The sequence below is a fragment of the Mustela nigripes genome, chromosome 12 (assembly GCF_022355385.1).
Source record: "Mustela nigripes isolate SB6536 chromosome 12, MUSNIG.SB6536, whole genome shotgun sequence".
NCBI classification, from domain to species: Eukaryota; Metazoa; Chordata; class Mammalia; order Carnivora; family Mustelidae; genus Mustela; species Mustela nigripes.
This window is the reverse complement of record NC_081568.1, coordinates 78,609,431-78,627,208: the sequence shown is the minus strand read 5'-3', so window position 1 is coordinate 78,627,208 and position 17,778 is coordinate 78,609,431. Positions and strand designations below refer to the sequence as shown.

The following is a 17,778-nucleotide window of genomic DNA, read 5'->3' as shown; positions in this document are numbered from 1 at the left end:
TCTAATTATAAGACAATTTTTAAATTACTTTTATTTTAAGATTAAGCAGCCTCATTGACAATCCAGAAACAGTCCTTGCTGACTCTGGATATACACACACACAAATGGTTGAAAGTGACTCCCCAGTTTTCAATGACAATTTGGGGAAAAAGAACATGTTCACAGCTGCAGCTGGATCCCTCTGTCCTCTTTTTAAAAAAAATCTTATTTTCCCACCACGCCATTCACCAATGGAAAGACATTTTTTCAAAATAAGGAAAGAATTTTTCAAAAGCCATCAGAACCCAGAAACAGGGATCTAGGAATTAAAATTATCGCCCCAAACATTGTTGTTACAAAAAAGGATAGGAAGCCAAATTTCCGTAGCTCATTAGAGAAGGCCTTTAAAAAGAATCCAGAAAATGAGGACTGGAACTACAATAGTATGGAGTTCAAAATGGAGGTAATTAAGGAAAGTACAGCTTGTTCAGCTTGGGAATATATTAGGTTTTCTCTTACACCAGCAGAAATAAAAACATGAGACGCTGGAGTTAATATTAAAATCGTCCTTACTGATGGAAGGTAGGGTCAGAGTGAAGGAAGAGAAGGATAAACAAAAGGTAGCAAAGACAAGTCATTTTGAATCTGGGCTCTATGGTCCAGAAGAGTTGAATGGGACTGACATTCTTCTGGGCCAGGATCATTAAATTCTAGACTTGGCTCAAAACCAGTAGACTGCACACCACTAATAAATACCAGGCAACCCACAGTGTTTGTGGCATAAAAAATATTTTTAAAATTATCTATAAATTTCTATTCTGAGAAGCAGTAGATCAAAATGATGCTGAGCCAGCCAATCAGCTACAGAGTAAAGGGCTTCCTCTGAAGAAAACTAACTTGGCAGAAACGTAGGTTTAAAGGAATGTAACACGGAGTTAATGAGATCAGGCTCTCAGTACAATTTTAATAAGGCTTCTTTCTACCCACCCCAGTTCTAAGGCGTAGTACTGAGGGGACTCCCACATAATGCCTCAGATGGATGCTTTCAGATAAAAAGGTCTATAAGTTTAACCCTTTACTCTTCTCCTCACCTAAAGCTTGGGGATGAAAATAAATATTTACTTTTTAACTATTCAGAGCTTCGGGCACACTGTAGTATTTAATATTCTCTAGTTTTCATTTTCTGAACCTTTGGCTTATAATTTATGTTACATTGAAAAACATAAGAATGTGCCTTAGTCAGTAGTACCACACGAAAATAGAAACCTTGTTCTTCCACATCTTCTATAAAGGAAGAGTGAATTAATGGTACCCTAAATATCCTGCAAAGTTATTTTGTGTACTCAACAAAAGATTAGGGCAAACCATTCCACTTCCTTATCTTGAGCAGGAGTTAACTAGTCTTCAATCTCATCTTCCCAAATATCTCCATTAACATCCACAGCATGGAACAACCTGGAACCATAAAATAAGGCATATTTGTAGGTACATGGGAAAAACTCATTATCATCTCTTTCCTTCTCTCAAAATTACTTTCTGTACTCTTCTGAAAACATTTTTGTGTATCTTTTCCTTCCTTTAATTACTACACCAGGGAAGGCTGAAATACGGCTCCCTCTGAACAAGCTGTCTTGAAGCTTACAGGAATAGCCCTTTTCAGATCCAGACCAACTCTCTAGGGCCAAGGATTAACAATAATTGGAAATGGGAATCAAAAAACTGATATTCAATGTACACAGTAAATGGAATTAAGCCAGGATTGGGGAAGTCAGGCAATCTAGAAGGGGAACTCTTCCAAATCACCATAATTCTATTACATGTGAATCACTCTACTCTCTGCTTCATTGCCCTTGAACGCTCCACTGGTATAATGTTTTAAAGCTGCCAACTTGTTTTCCTTCCCTATGTTACCTAAAATGTATGCAGTTTTCAACACTAGATTTACAATGGTTCATGGACAGAGCTTGTTTCTTCAACTTCTCTTATAATTTAGTAACACCAATGACTGTAGATACTAGAGAGATGCCTCTTCACAAAGGTCATCAACCGATGCTGAAATCAGAGCCTCTGAAAAACAGGATATTCACACTGTGCCAAGAAATCACCCCAGAGATTACTTATTGACAACAGAAAAGAAAACTTATACTTACAATGGAGCCAACAATAGAACTGAGCAACATACTAATGCAGGACAGCCTGACATTATGGACCTAATGTGATTTGATATGAAGTACACATCATCCCTCAGGAAGTAGTCTTACCAAAAATGTTACTCGAAATCTATTCAAACTCAGTGCAGATCTGACTTGCAATTTATAGGAAATAGGACAAAGAAACTAAAAAAGACAACAGCAACAGACAAAACTCTAGAAAGTAAGATGTTCTCCATAGGACAAGTGGTCTGGACTCTCTCAAATGTCAACATGCCCCTCAACACATACAAAAAAAAAAAAGGCAGGCAAAACTCTTCTATATTAAGAGACTGAAGAGACAGAACCAAGTAAAATGTTTTGAACTTGATTATATCCTGGTTCCGTAAAACAGCTTCAAAAGATTTTTTTAGGGATAACTATGAAGTTTTAAAACACGTTTATTAAATGATAATATGCCATCGTTGTTAAATGTAAGTATTATTGTATAGAAGAATTATTCTTATCTTAGGAGACAATGATGAAGTATTTAGAGAGAAAGCACCCTATCTCCAACTTAGGATCATGTATTAGAAAAGAAATATGGCAAAATATTATCACTTGTTCATTTTGCTAGACCGTATCCTAATAATCATACTCTTTCAACTTTCACCTCTTCTGTGTGTTTGAAAATTTTCACTATAAAAACTTGAGGAGGATAAAAAAGAAAATTTCCGGACAGCATATTTTTGGTCATAAATTCACTTTCAAGAAAATGTAAGACGATATATGTGACAAAATATGTAGGAGAACTCTTTAAGCAAAGTGGCCTACAAATGAAGTACCAAAAACTGCTGCTGAGAGCAGGGGATGGTGTATACATACCGGTTAAAACACGGGGAAGCAGGATCGGTGAAATGTTTATAAGGGTTTGCTCTAGAGAGAGAACCCATGCAAATCCAGCAGAAATACTGCATACAGCCAGTACATGTCATCTTGTTACATCCATCTAGTTTCTGGTGGAAAAGACAGAAAGAGAATAGTATCAAGGCTATAAAAGCAAAAGAGAAAAGCACATGCCAACAAGACTGAGTACATACTTTCTCTAAGTCATCTCCTTTATCCCCATGCAGGGTTGAGCTATACAGGAACACACTGTAACTATTAAATGCCTTTCTCTGTTGCTTTACAAGTAAAATACAGAAAATATTTAGCATATTTAGCTATTACATATTTATAAGTATTTAGCAAGTCACAACTAGATATTCCCCCCAAATCTTTTCCGATAAACAGTAGACACAAACCAAACATAGATATTATAAGCTGAACGTGTAAACTACTATTAAAATATTTGGATTTAGTATGTGTGACTTTAAACTTTTTACACAAATCTAGGTAAATACTTAGTATCAAGTACTCCACTGTAACACGGGGTTGAGGGGCACCTGGGTGGCTCAGTGGGTTAAAGCCTCTGCCTTCGGCTCGGGTCATGATCCCAGGGTCCTGGGATCAAGCCCTGCATCGGGCTCTCTGCTCAGCGGGGAGCCTGCTTCCCCCCCCCCTCTACTTCTCATCTCTGCCTGTCAAATAAATAAATAAAATCTTTAAAAAAAAAAATTAAAAAAAATAACATGGGGTTGAAACACGTCTGATGTAGTTAAACAGAATGCCAGTTTCCTTAATATAGTAACTGGGGAATCACCACCAGGTCCAGTTCAGATACAATAGACTGGAATAGGAAAATCAAAACCATAGGTAAATTCCAATTTTCAAACATATTGTGATTTTGTCAAGAATCAATAGATTTAAAATGTCTATTTTGGCTTAGATTAATAGGAAAATGTCTGCATTTCCTAAGTTTATACTTCTTTTTTTTTTTTTTTTTTTTTTAAAAATTTTTTTTTTTTAGAGAGAGAGAGAGATACAGAGCGCAAGCACAGGCAGACAGAGTGGCAGGCTAGAGGCAGAGGGAGAAGCAGGCTCCCTGCCGAGCAAGGAGCCCGATGGGGGACTCGATCCCAGGATGCTGGGATCATGACCCGAGCTGAAGGCAGCTGCTTAACCAACTGAGCCACCCAGGCGTCCCAATATACTTCTTAAGCAGGTGTGTTAAATTCCAGGATGAACAGTTCTAAGAAGTCAGGCTTGATTTTTTTTTTTAATCATGTAAGTGAACTAAGAGTTAATTGTAGCTCTACTAGGCCTTCCTCATAACCCACCCAATTTTGTTATGGATACAATGTGAGAACAATTTTCACTCTATGAAAGCATTTTAAAAAGGTAAGTCTACCTGCATTTAAGATCAATAACAATATTTGGTAGTGAATTTGCACTGTACAAATAAGTAGGTTTAATAAATGGATTTTCTTAGTCATAAAATTAATAGGCTTCTTAAGGCAATTGTAACAAGCTCATTAAGTGTGTCTGCCAAGTCGGGCCCAAAGCTTTACCTCTATGGGAGTCCCACAGCATGGGCAGCTCTTTGAGTTCTTTTCTAGCCATTCCTTACTTTCCATCTCTTCCAGTGCCTTCTGAATCACCCTCTTACCATACCTCTGTTCCAAAAATCTTTTATTGGCCTCATCTGCTTGCAGGTACTCATTTCTCAAGTCCATTAATTTCTCTGGAAAGTGAAATGGAAAATTAACTTTTATACAACTAAGCAAAGCTGACTAAAAACCATTAAAAAATGGTCATAACCCTTGATTATTCAGTAATGCTATTACTGGAACTTTAATCAAGAGGAAATAATCCAAAGTACAGTTATATGCATGGAGATGCATATAACAAAGGCAAACAAATTAAATGTCCAAAGGAATAACCACATGGGAAAGAGCCACTTAATGGCATAATATTTAGTTATTAAAAACTTATGAAATGGCTACAGCTCAATTAAAACACTCATTACAGAATCCAGAAGGAATATTTAGGTTGTAAGTAGGTAAAAATGACACAAGTACAAATGACAAAGAACATAAAAGAAAGCTCCAGCTAGAGAAGTTGGACTTGGACAAGGTATCAGAATAAGAGGTCATCTTTTTTGTTGGTTCTGACTTATTAATATTGGCACGTTTGTGCAACTAGTAGTACAGTTTAAAAATGACATAGCTAAAAGACACAAAGGTGGAAAGAGACACTGATTCTCCACAAAGTCAGCATCATTCATCATATGACAATAACAAGCCCTACCAAATAAACAAAAGCATCTTTGGCTCAAGAGCAAAGACTGTTCAGTTCTGTAAATTAAAAAAAAAAAGTCAGTGACTAAAATTTGCCACCCACAGGTACTGCCAAGTTCCTCCTGTCAACCCTTCCCCTGATATTCTTCAATCTCATGGTACTGTTCCACCGCTTAGCTCGGATGGAACGGGCAGCCATTCTCAAGGGCTTTACTTGGGGACAGAGGCTTTTGTTCACATTCTGTTAACTTAATTTTTCAACACCATTAATTGAAGACCTCTCTCAACACTGTCCTAGTTATTTTATTAGTTTACTCTCCTTGTATGAATTAGATGTCTGACTCCCTTTTTACGCTGTGGATCTTCTGTGGAAGATATCTTTGCACGGTGCACTTCCATGTTCCATCACCTCTACTTAGTTGGAGCGGACATGTACCTTTTTATCCTGTCATTTTTATCGCTCTAAAAATTCAAAGCATGTTTGTGTCTCCAGATTTCTTAAGAACAAAGATTACTGCTCCAGCGTTCTCAAAATAATTGTTAGTATTTCATATACTTTATATAGTATCTAATATGTACATATATATATATATATATATATATATATATATATATACAGATATAGATATAGAAAGCAAGTTTTAATCTTGCTGAAGCCCCTAAGCTTCTTTGATTTCTTCCATAAATGCTATGAAACACGTGAGACGTACTTCAGCTTCTCAAGGGTAAGGTTATAGAAGTCTAAAGCAAAGACTTCTATTTTACCCTGGTGAATTCTCCACCCCATCTGACCATACCCACTACAAGACTCTGCTCTAGGCAACTGGAAGAATCTAGTTGTTCTCCTCTTAGGGTCACTTTGTTGGAGGTAATAACACTCTGCTAATGGGAACAATTAGCAACCATCCTAATAATGGCATTAATGGTTACCATTTTGCATTTTCCATAGATAAGCCCTTTGTTCTCAAACTATCCATGGTAAAGGACCAGTTTTTTCCCCCACCACTCTGTCAAAAACCAAAACTTCTGCAAAATACAATCAAATGAATTATTAGAAAAATTATAAAAAGACAAGAAACATAAGCTTTAATTTTTATTAGTTCACACATAAAATTACTGTGAAATCGCTGCAACTTTCTAGCCCTGTCTCTCCATTTCTTTATTTCTCTTGTCACAAATCAGTGTAACAAGGATATGAGCTCCGAGTAAGCACTAGATAGTTTACCTGAACCTTAAAACAACCCTATGAAATAGCTATTATCATTACCCCCTTAGTGTAAGAAGACTAAGCTATCAAAGTCCAGTAAAACTGAGGTCAGAGGCCTGATTTCTCAATCCTTATTTAGATCAGAGTTACGAACAGATTTCACCTCCTGTGCCTGCCTCAATAAATGGTGGCTTTCTGAAGCCCTGAGGGTGAAGGAAGATTCTGAGGCTTTCCTTGACCCAATGATAAAGAACTTGATGACTAATCAGACATACGTGCCATGAAAACAAGAGTGACAGCTAAGATGGTCTGCACTGGCCAAGTAGGAGCAGCATTATCCTAGGTTCCTAGACAGAAATTACCTTGCCATTCCTTCTTTGTCATGTCCCCCCTCCCCCAAGCTATCTCCATGGCTTGTTTCCTTAGTTCTTCCACGTCTTTATTGAAACCACTTTACCACTGAGGTCTTCCCCCTTTACTTCCCTAAGTAAAATCCTAAGCCACTTCCCCAACACAACATTTCATATCCTGTCCCCATTTTTTTTTTCCTCCATAGCTCTTATGACCATCTAATCTTGTTATGTTGTTTGCCTGTCTCTGCCATTAAAATTTAAGTTCCATGGGGGTATTTGGTCACTCCCGTATCTCCAGAGCCTAGCTAGGATAGTAACTGAAACAAAAAAGTATCTGTTAGACGAACACTTCCAAATAGCACGATTCAAGTGTTTAAGCTTTTTCTTGGGGCAGTGTGTGTGTGTGTGTGTGTGTGTGTATAAGTGTTTAAGCTTTTTCTTGGGGTGGGGTATGTGTGTGTGCGTGCAAAGGTACATACATGCAGAGGACAGGAGTATTGCGTTCACACAGTTACAACTCACCTGCAGTCACCTTACATGGAGAGACCCCGTGGTAAGTCAATCTGCACAAGGTACAAAAGGCAAAATTGCAACTGGAGCAGATGCCCATGGTGCAGCCAGGCTCCTGCATCACAGGCAGCTGGCAGCACGGGCGGGGGCAGTACACCACATCCGCCATCAGGTCCAAGGTGGACTGGAGGAGAAGACGGTCGTAACGGGCAAATAACTCTGTTTCCACTAGCTCTTTGACCTGAAGGGAAATAGAGAATACATAAATGTGAGGATTTCCCAACCAGTTCTGATTCTGAGGCGATCCTTAAAATGCCGGTGCTAACTAGACGCACACAAACTCAAACTCTTTTACTTCAAAACCAAACCGAATGTGGCCAAGTCTATACCCTGAGATGCGGGCTACATGGGTTTACACATGTGTCAAAGCTAAGTAAACTGTACACTTTAAATGGGTACATTTATGGGTTAATAAAGTTGATTTAAAAAAAAAAGGTCAAAGCGAGGATGTTGTCCCTGCTTCAGTTAACCATGCCAAGGAATGTGCCCTTCAGATCTCAACCTCACACAGAGGGAGGCTAGTGATTATGCAAGGTTGATGGGATCCCAGCAGATAAAGTAAATCACCAAAATGCTTTATAATTACTTTTCTGACACTCATCCCTGCCAAGAATTGCCAAGAACTAGCCCAGGCCAGCAGAGGAAGCATTTACATTCACTTCAACAGCTGAGTAAGATGAGGAAGATCAAGGCATTCCTGACAGATACATTGAAAGAACTTGAACCTGGCACCAAGGCCTCAGCCTGCCCAGAGGAGCCCCATCAAGGAAGTTCCTGAGAAGATGTCCCCCCTTGGTGAAAGAGAATCAGGAGGCAGCTCTCAGCAGAGTAGAGGATTACCTGACCAGGAGTGGCCACGGAAGGGCACTTGGGTTCTGGGCAGTTGAGGCACTGAACTTGGCCATCTCTGATCTGGATTTCAAAGTAGTCCTTTAGACAGGCTTTGCAGTACACATGCCTACATTCCAAGAAGTACATGCATTCACTCCCCAGCTTCTCACAGAAACAGATATTGCACAGGAACAATTTACTGTTAAAGCATTTTATCTGCTGAGCTTGATCAAAGTCCAAGATTTCCTGGATGAGACTCGACAAGGATTCCACATCCTGCACAGCTCTCTCATCCACAGCCTCCTCTTGCTCTGCATCTGATCCAGCAGCTCCTCCAAACTCTAGCTCCATGCTGGGAGAGGCCTGAGCTGTCCTTCTCTGCACCTTTTTCTGAGAACCCATCTTGAGCTCAAAAGGAGAGACAATATTCAGGTATGCTAGCGTTTCTTCCTTAAGAAACTGCATCCAAGCGAACAGGACCACGTTGCCACGGTGTTCTTCCCACAGGTTGTCTAAGTGCTTGCAGAGAGCAGAGAGCTAGGAGAGAGCACAGGAGGGTGCTGGTGAGTGTGGGAAGATGAGGATACCGTCAACTCCTCATTTCCCTTGAAATCTTTTTAACTTCTGAGTTAAGCCCTTACAATTCCTAACACGATCTTAGTGGAGCACTTCTTACACTATTCAACAATGTGAGTCACAGCAGAACACACAGTCAGAAGCTAAAAGAAGCTAAAAACGAGAGAAATGGCAAGACTACAGGTTTACGTATGAGCCACTGAAATGGAGGATCTTGTCTGTATTTGTTTTTTTTAGTATTGCTACATATCTCATGTAGGAGAATGAAATGGAACTCTAAAATGCATTACTTCTATTCTTCTGGGGTCCTTGTCCTATAGGTACCCTGCATAATGGTAAGAAGGAGAGCAGTTTAAAAATATCATCCAAGTTATTAATTCTAACTTTTTCAGTCCCATCAAAAAGTCAACTCATGGGAAAGAATCACTAACAGAATCCAACCTCAGAAGCCTCCTTAGTCAGGTTTATAAGCCGGTTTTAACTAAGCGATCTGGGCTTACACGAGATCCTGATTAACGGAGGGAGACAGACTGATATGGAACCTGGACATGATTATAAGCCCTCAACATGGTTTCACACTTCCTAAGCTAAGCAACCAAAGTTTAAACTACTTTGACTTTTCCTCTTTAAAGGTGGTTTGTTCAATTTGAAAGGGAAATATAAGAGGATTTTCCATTAGAAATGTAGAATATTAGTAAGTAGAGCTCAGAATTATAAGCAGCTTTTCTTTTTAGCCAAACACAAAAAATAAGCCTTCCAGATGCAGACAAATTGTGTAAATTTAAATAACAAATGAAAAAGGGCCACATTTTCTATTCCTTGTTCTACATGATGCCATTCACTAAACCCTCCATAGGCACAAACATAAACACTTCCTGAACTTGAAAACTTATTATGTTAAATACCATGCAAAATGTTTTTTCACATTTACATGAATATGCTTCTAAGATAAATCATACTTCTGAGAAACCTGCTGAAATGTGTAAAATGTTATTAAATACTAAAAGGGGAGCTCTGAGTGCTATTTGAGCCACCAAGTCCAATGAAGAAGACATTCTCCTTCATCTTCTTTTCTTTTCCAGCCCCTTCTCAAAAGAGGCAGCTGGAATGCACATAAATGTGAGGTGGGGGGAACTGAGAGAGGAAAAGAGTAAGAGAGACTGTGTTTTTGTACATCTAGTGGGAGAAGCATAATGGAAAATACCATGAGGCTAAATTCATTTCCCTTCTCTGTACCAACCAATCCAGGGAAAGCCAGGACCATGTGTCAACTTCTCTATCAACAGGTGAGATTCACAATCACAAGAAATCAGGGCCCAGCAGGGGCGCCTGGTGGCTCAGTGGGATAGGCCTCTGCCTTCAACTCGGGTCGTGATTCCAGGGTCCCAGGATCGAGCCCCACATCAGGCTTTCTGCTCAGAGGGAGCCTGCTTCCCCCCTCTCCCTGCCTGCCTCTCTGCCTACTTGTGATCTCACTCTCTGTCAAATAAATAAATAAAATCTTTAAAAAAAAATCAATTAAAAAAAAAGAAATCAGGGCCCAGCAAACAAGAATTGAACCAAGAAGGGATATGAGGCCAATTAAAATATCAATCATATGCACAAGAATTTATCTGATAGAGAATCCTGATGTAATTTCAGCTGTAACACATTAAATAATGAACAACTCTCCTCTCCCCACACTCCCAAAAGCCAGAAGAAAAAGTAGATGCTAGTTGGATGGAATCTGAAACTGCAACCACACACTCACTGAATCCGTCCTTGTTTCCTACCTGTGTGTACGCATGTGCACACATGCATGGATATGAGCTCTCTGGAGGAATGAGATTATCGGTATCTAAAGAATTCAGTCAACTCTCTGTGATCTAAATGTCAAACAGCCTTGATATTCTTGGGCAAATTATCCACTGTCTTGCATATATTGCCTCTGCCACAGATATCAGGATGTTAGGTAATATCCTTTTTTTATTCGACATGTATTACCCTTTTTTAAAACAGTTTTAAAATCATAAGCTCAATTTTACAAAAGCATTCTCATCTGAAAGATTAGACTAGTCCGTGGGGTGGAATGAAAACTCCATGGATCAAAAGAGAGAAACTGACAAGCTGTTCCTTGAGGTCAAGTAATTCTGACAGCTTTTGTCTCAATATACATCAGCCTATCAATCTTCATCACGAGTTCTAGAAAAGTAGCTGCTATTGATCCATTATCTATCCAGAGTACTTTATATTAGCTTCCAGTCCTATTTACATCTCAATCAAGAGCCAAGGTTGTTACTAGGAAAGGATATGTAAGCCCGAGGAAATGAAGATTTCACAATATGAGGTTCATGAGAAAGGAGATGTAGGAATCATACACATTTCTACTTGCGTGCATTTATATCCATGGCAGACCAGTCAACAAATATCTGTTATTAATACACAGATCTCTAAAAATAAAAGCACTTACTATGTTTACTTAGGAAATGTGTTTATTCTAAGTACATCAGCTCAATTTTAGTCCTCCTAATTACAGTTAAATCTTTTATTTAAGGACTGGATAAAAGTAAAGTAATACCAACATCTAAGGAAAAGGAGGAGGACCCTATTGTCTCTATTACAATGCAGATTAAATGCGTAAATAGCAAGATACAGAAAAATATATATATACTTGATTAAAAATTATTCTTACTGCAATTCAAAATGATTAGTCATCCTAATCATTGGCATTCCTTTCTAATACCCAACATTTTCAATTCATTAACATTAGGATTCATGAAGTCAAGGGGAAAAAATTACAAAATCAAAGCCATTTGTTCTTCATGCACTGAATCAAGATCATCAAGGTAGTCTTCAATTAAAGATGTTTTTTTAAGTTTCTAAAAATGGATAGGAGAAATTAAGTTTCGGGTCTAACCTGAGTTGGTGACAGCCATTTGCCACTAAGTGTGAATGAAGGTGGGGAGGAGGATGGATAATCTGGTGGCAGTTCAAAGTTCAGCACAAGTGGAGGCAGAAAGCAAATGGTGTATTCAAAGCCACCATTCTGGAGACACTCATTTGAATTGCCTGAACCAAAAACAAAGATTAGAAAGAATCAGTTGGTCAACACTTGAGTGTCCATCACTGTTGAGCGGTGCTCAAGAAAGACTAATGCTTTAGCTGAGGGGATAAAGACCCTCCCCCAAAGCATTTTCTATCGTAGCCACCACCTTAAAAAAAAGATCTTGTAAGCCCTTGAGAAATCTACTAAGCACCATGAAATTTCTAATGAAGGCACATAACTTATTATCGCATATACTTTTGAGTACAAATTCCTAACACTAACTGAAAGCAAGTAATATACAATGTTTTCTTTTGTTGTTGTTTTACAGTAGATGATTACGGACACCATCTAGAGAAAAGGATGTTTATTTCTATTAAGAGCCATGACCTACTTAGAGCAGCACGTGCCAACTATCCATGAATCATAGCTAGGAGAATTTATGCCAATACAATGATCTCAGGCTCGAGGGCAAGATACAGCACACAACACTCTCACAATCAAAGTTTCATTTTAAATTATCACACTTACTTTCTTTACTCAATGCCTTTATAGTAGAAACTTTTTGAGAAAGTGTGCACCAAAGTCTTCTGTGAACGTTTCTATCAAAAGCAGCAGTTTTTTGTTTTTTTCTGAAGCAAAAGGTCACAGAGTAATAGCATATATCACAGGTTTATGGTAGTTGAAATGATTCTGGAAACCAAATAATATTAACAACCACCACGGTATTTTAAAGCTTTCCACGCATTTTCACATACATTATGTCATTTTCTCTTTTATTATCCCTATTTAACAGCCAATGACTCATAGCTGATAAACTGCTAGCTAGACGATTAGAACACACGAAATATGTAGGATAATATCCCAATTCAGTGGTCAAAAGGCGAATCAAATTGAGAACTATTTACCCTCTGTCCAATTTTCAATTAAAAGAGAAACATGCGTTCAATCTGTAATACTATCATTTACTACTAATGCCTGTGAACACAAGATGTCAAATAATTTAGGGTACACTAAGAAACTGAGAATAACCTTTATTTAGAAAAATCTGTTTAAGAGAATATTATTAACTAACCGCTCACAAATATCTTGAAATTTTGTGGCAAGTCCAAATAGATCCTGGTTTCTCCACCTTGGACAGACTCTGCTTTTCTAAATTCATCTCCATCATAAATACTCGCCAGGGCCAGCAATTCATCCTCCTGAGCTTCTCGATCTTCTGACGACATTTAATTTTCTGAGAAGCTGAAGACAATTATTCCAATTAGTTAAGAATAGAAAAGGCACAGAGTTTGGCACCAAAGAAAAAAAAAGTAAAGTTCCTCACAAACAACTGCAAAGAATCAATATTCTCACTTTTCTGCTCAACTAGAAATGATAAGAGATATCTAATACCCTAGTAACTTTGCAATAATAACAGCTTTTCTTTTTTAAACAGTGTATTTTTTTCTGAGATTTTATTTATTTATTTGACAGAGAGAGACACAGCAAGAGAGGGAACACAAGCAGGGGGAATGGGAGAGGGAGAAGCAGGATCCCTGCTGAGCAGGTAACCCGATTCGGGGCTCGATCCCAGGACCCTGGGATCATGACGAGAGCTGAGGGCAGCCGCTTAATGACTGAGCCACCCAGATGCCTCAATAATAACAGCTTTTTCAAAAATGATAGTTGTAGTGCTTCTTTTTTTTTTTAAGATTTATTTATTTATTTATTTATTTGACAGAGAGGGAAATCACAAGTAGGCAGAGAGGCAGGCAGATAGAGAGGGAGAAGCAGGCTCCCTACTGAGCAGAAAGCCTGATGTGGGGCTCAATCCCAGGACCCTGGGATCATGACCTGAGACGAAGGCAGAGGCTTAACCCACTGAAGCTTCCAGGAGCCCCAGCTGTGGTGCTTCTAATTGCCGACTTCATCAGCTATAGGTATCACTGATTTAGGGGGGAAAAAGCATGAATTTAAAAAAAAATTTTTAAAAAGGACAAATCATTAGGGCACCTGGGTGGCACAGTTGGTTAAGCTTCTGATTCTTTGTTTTGGGTCAGATAGTGATCCCAGGATTGTGGGACTGAGCCCCGCATCAGGTCCAACGTCAGCGTGGAGTCAGCTTGAGTTTCTCCCTCCCTCACCCTCTGCCCCTCCTGCTCAAGCTCTCTCTCTAAAATAAATCTTAAAAAAAAAAAAAGAACAAATCACAAATTATTTTGACTTGCCACCCAAAACAAGCAAAGTGCCTTGCTCACAGAAAGATTAAAGTATATGTGATACACTTCCTAAAAATCAATAAATTTTTTTTTTTTAATGCATAGAAATCTCTAGGGCAGGTTTTCTCAACCTCAGTACTACTGACACTTTGGAACAAGTAATTCTTTGTGGTGGGAGGCTGTCCTGTGCCCTACAGGATGTACCAACATCCCTGGCTTCAACCTACTAGATGCCAACAGCATACCTCCCCCTCAACATAGCCAAATGTGCCCCCCCACAGGGGTGCAGCAGAGGGACTGCTCCCAGTTGAGAACACTCTGTTCTCAAGAATGTTACAGAGACAGATACTATAGGAGAGGTTAGATAACTTAGAGGCCAGCAAAGGAACACTAAATTTTTCAAGTACAACACTCTGTCACAACAATTATAAAATTCACCATTATTTTAGGCAAAACTAAGAATGAAAATACACTACAATTACAATGTAAAATCAAGGCTTTTCAAGTGCATCAGCTGAAAGATGCACAGTTTCAGGTAATGTATATGTGGAAAAATGTGTAATGAGAATCTAAGGAAATTACTTTATTAAGGCAACAATAAAAAATTACCATTCCATCAATTAAAATGTTGGACTATAACTGGATTTGCAAATATGCACCCTCTCAACTAAAAAAAAAAATTTAATTGAAATGTACACAACCAAAAAATTAGGACATTATAAAAAGTAACACTACAAAACCTGAACAAGTTCATTTAAAATGACTCTGTTTTCAAAAAATATTTTTTTGCCAGATGATGATCTCGGTTCTGCTTAAGCAGCATCCCTACCCCAAACAGAATAACAGTGACATGTTCCAGTTGAGGTGAGTTGGTACCTGTTGATAACAACCAGAAGAAAAGGATATTAGCAATGCAGCCTGTTTTCAGTTCAGAATTTGGAATTTATGCAAATCCCATTTATCCTCCAGAAGGTGGAGATGTGACTGTTGAAGTTGGATAAAAGGCCAAGATCTGGAACTCATACTAGATATACCATAGAAATCCTGCCATCTGCAGAAAAAAAAAAATACAAAAGATGGTGTTAAGACACTCTCCAAATTTAAATTCTGAATTTCTGTTATTACCATTTAAGTCAAACACATCCTAACATAGTTGATGCCAATCTACAGCTGCATATTACTTTCCCTAGGAGAGCCTAACTGAGCCAAGTGGTTAAAGGGGTATTTGCATGTCCCCAGGGAGGAGACAAGCCTTATCTGACTGCCTTCAGCCCTGGGAGGAGCCAAGGTGGACTACCAAGGTCACACGTGACAGGAGCGCACTAAGTCCCATAACAAGCATCTAAACATCCTCTTGGGTTTTTGTTTTTGTTTCTTCTTTCCTCTTCAGCTTCTCCTCTTCTTCATTTCCTATCCCCCTCCAGTTTTTCCTCTCACCTACTAATGAATTACTCCTGCTAGGGACATTCAACATTAGGTCAATTTAACCATGACAGCAAGATATTTAAAACAAAACAACAAAAGCGTGCACATGCATGCACACATACACACTTTTAAGTTCAATTCTGGAAATTTGAGAGCCAGACTTCTTAACTACGAGTAAGGGGGAAGAAGAGGGTCGTTACAGAGAAACCTAAGAACACCATGAAGTTATGTGCAAAAATATTATATGAAGCAGAATTTTTAAACCAGATTCTCAGATGTGACTCCCAAATAAGAATGAAATTCAGAAATCAATTTGCATTTATTGAGCACCTTCTTTATGTTGTATTACGTCCTTTCACACTATCTTATTTAATCTTAAACAATTTTACCAGACATAGTGCGTGGGGATAACATAATTACGTTTCTGTTTGAACATTTATAAATAAGGTGAAAGATGAATTTATAATGATTCTGGTTTTAGGTTAGTGTTCTCCAGCTTGTCTGCACATTAGAATCACCTGGAGAACTGTGTTCTCTCAATAACCAGGCCATATTCTACAGCAATTAAATCAGCATTAGTAGTTATCCAACCTCTCCAGGTGATGAAGTGCAGCTAGGACTGAGAAGCTCTACTCCAAACACTGGCTCCCATAAACAGCTCCCAATAACCTATCCCACCTGACCCCACCATCTAAAGCTGCCACCTGGTCCCAGTCCCTTAACTCACAAGGCAGACCCACAGTTTCATTTTATCCACTCAGCTCTCAAGAGCCACGTCCAAAGTCCCTATTCTATGTAAAAATGTTCCAATTACATGTTAAGTCTTTAAAGATCCAGACAACATTTTTTTACTCTAACTTTCCCACATTACCACATCAACCCTTGGCACTATCGTAGTTTCTGAACTTGTATCATCAGACTGCATTAGCTCCTTAAGGGCAAATATCAGATCTTTTCCATCTGTGTGCTGTCCTCGCCATCTAGTAGTGCCCTGTGTCTGGCACTGGGGGAAAAAGTGTAACTGAACGGGTGTGAGATGCAGTGTGGTGAAACCGGGGACCAGAACCTTAAGGTTGAATGACCCCTCTGTCACATCCCACTCGTAGCAGGATTCACAATAACACCAAGAAAGTAACACTGGGCTCTTAAGCGTGTATCAGGCGTTGTGCTAAGCCCTTTAAATGCATTACCTCCTGTTAGATTCCCACAACTCCATGAAACAAGTCCTCTTACCGCTTCCATTACACAAATGAGAAAAATGACCGTTTAAGTCCCTTTAGGGCCCAAGGTCACACCGCTAGTAGATAACTAAATCTGGGTTCAGACCACTCTGTTTCTTCATCTGGAACCCAGGAACTAGAATAAACCCCTGCGCCATCCGATGAGAGATGAACAGCAAGTTTAATATTAGCCTTGGCAACTACACCATGGAGGGAAGCCCTCCTCCGCCGGGTTTCCCTTCGGCCTGGGAAAATCCTACTCATTCTCCCAGGCCACACGGTGCAAACTGCAGAGCTGGGGTCAGCCCTGGCTCCGGAATCAGCACGCCGCCAAGGCACCACCAGGCGTGCTGAGTCGTTGTCTGTGCGACTCACCTACAACCAGGGAGCAAGGCCCAGCCTCGCCGCCGGCCCTAGCCCTTGGACACGGAGGGCGCTGTACGAACGTGGGAGGTGGGAGCCGGTCCCAGGCGTCCCCAACCAGCAGGGCCTGGACCTTCCCCTACCTCTTCGGAGCGCCCGGGGGTGGGTGGGATGTCAGCCGGCCCCGGCTGGGGACGCCCCGTCCGGGATTTCGGGGGCTCGGGCCCACTGTGCAGTCCCGGCCCGGCCGCTCTTCTCGGCCTCACGCGCCCGGAGCGCGGTCCACACCGTACGTTCCGGCCACCCCGCCGTTCCGGGCCCGAAAGTTCCGCCCTCCGCCCTAGCCCTGGTCTCCTCACCACCACCGCCGCGCCGGCCTACAGACGCCCGGCTCAACCAGCGCTCGGCACCGCCTCTTCCGTGTTTGGAGCTGTCAGCTGAGCCCGGCGGATCCGGCTGGGGCGGCCCGGCGAGGGGAGGGCTTTGCGCAGCCGCCATGACCGCCCCGGGCCCTCGGCCGCCCCCTGAAGGCTAACGGCGGCGCTGCCGGCGCGATCTGCGTCACCACCTCCGCATCCCCGCCTGGAAATTAAGTGTGCTTCTGGACGAGTTGACATATATACAGATTTTGTGCCCCGGGGGCTTCTTGCTGTAGTTCTGGGATGGGCCCGGGAATTAAAATTTTTGCCAGTCCCAAGAGGTGAACGAAAGGCAGTGGTCTAT

General features: G+C 40.3%; 1 protein-coding gene across 4 annotated transcripts; it reads right to left on the bottom strand.

Moving 5' to 3' along the window:
- RNF14 (ring finger protein 14) lies at window positions 1-17,500 on the bottom strand. Of its 4 annotated transcripts, none has more exons than XM_059417805.1 (9): window positions 17,415-17,500; window positions 14,924-15,098; window positions 12,922-13,091; window positions 11,721-11,872; window positions 8,258-8,785; window positions 7,370-7,598; window positions 4,559-4,731; window positions 2,994-3,124; window positions 1-1,434 (listed from the first exon to the last, which is right to left on the bottom strand). In XM_059417805.1, exons 3-9 carry the CDS (start codon window positions 13,073-13,075, stop codon window positions 1,377-1,379), a joined length of 1,425 nt encoding a protein of 474 aa, XP_059273788.1. In that variant the 5' UTR covers window positions 13,076-13,091; window positions 14,924-15,098; window positions 17,415-17,500; the 3' UTR covers window positions 1-1,376. The 4 variants fall into 4 exon arrangements, with proteins under 4 accessions (XP_059273788.1, XP_059273785.1, XP_059273786.1 ...); XM_059417802.1 differs by having other exon boundaries at window positions 17,068-17,475; XM_059417803.1 differs by having other exon boundaries at window positions 17,199-17,475.
- Between the last annotated feature and the right edge of the window lie 278 nt (window positions 17,501-17,778).

Excerpts from the sequence above, each read along its gene's own strand:
- RNF14 (XM_059417805.1), bottom strand. The coding sequence starts at position 13,075 with ATGTCGTCAGAAGATCGAGAAGCTCAGGAGGATGAATTGCTGGCCCTG. Across the intron at positions 7,599-8,257 it reads CCGTGGCCACTCCTGGTCAG|GTCAAAGAGCTAGTGGAAAC; the intron begins GTAATCCTCTAC and ends ATTTCCCTTCAG. Across the intron at positions 3,125-4,558 it reads GCTGTGGGACTCCCATAGAG|AAACTAGATGGATGTAACAA; the intron begins GTAAAGCTTTGG and ends CTTTTCCACCAG.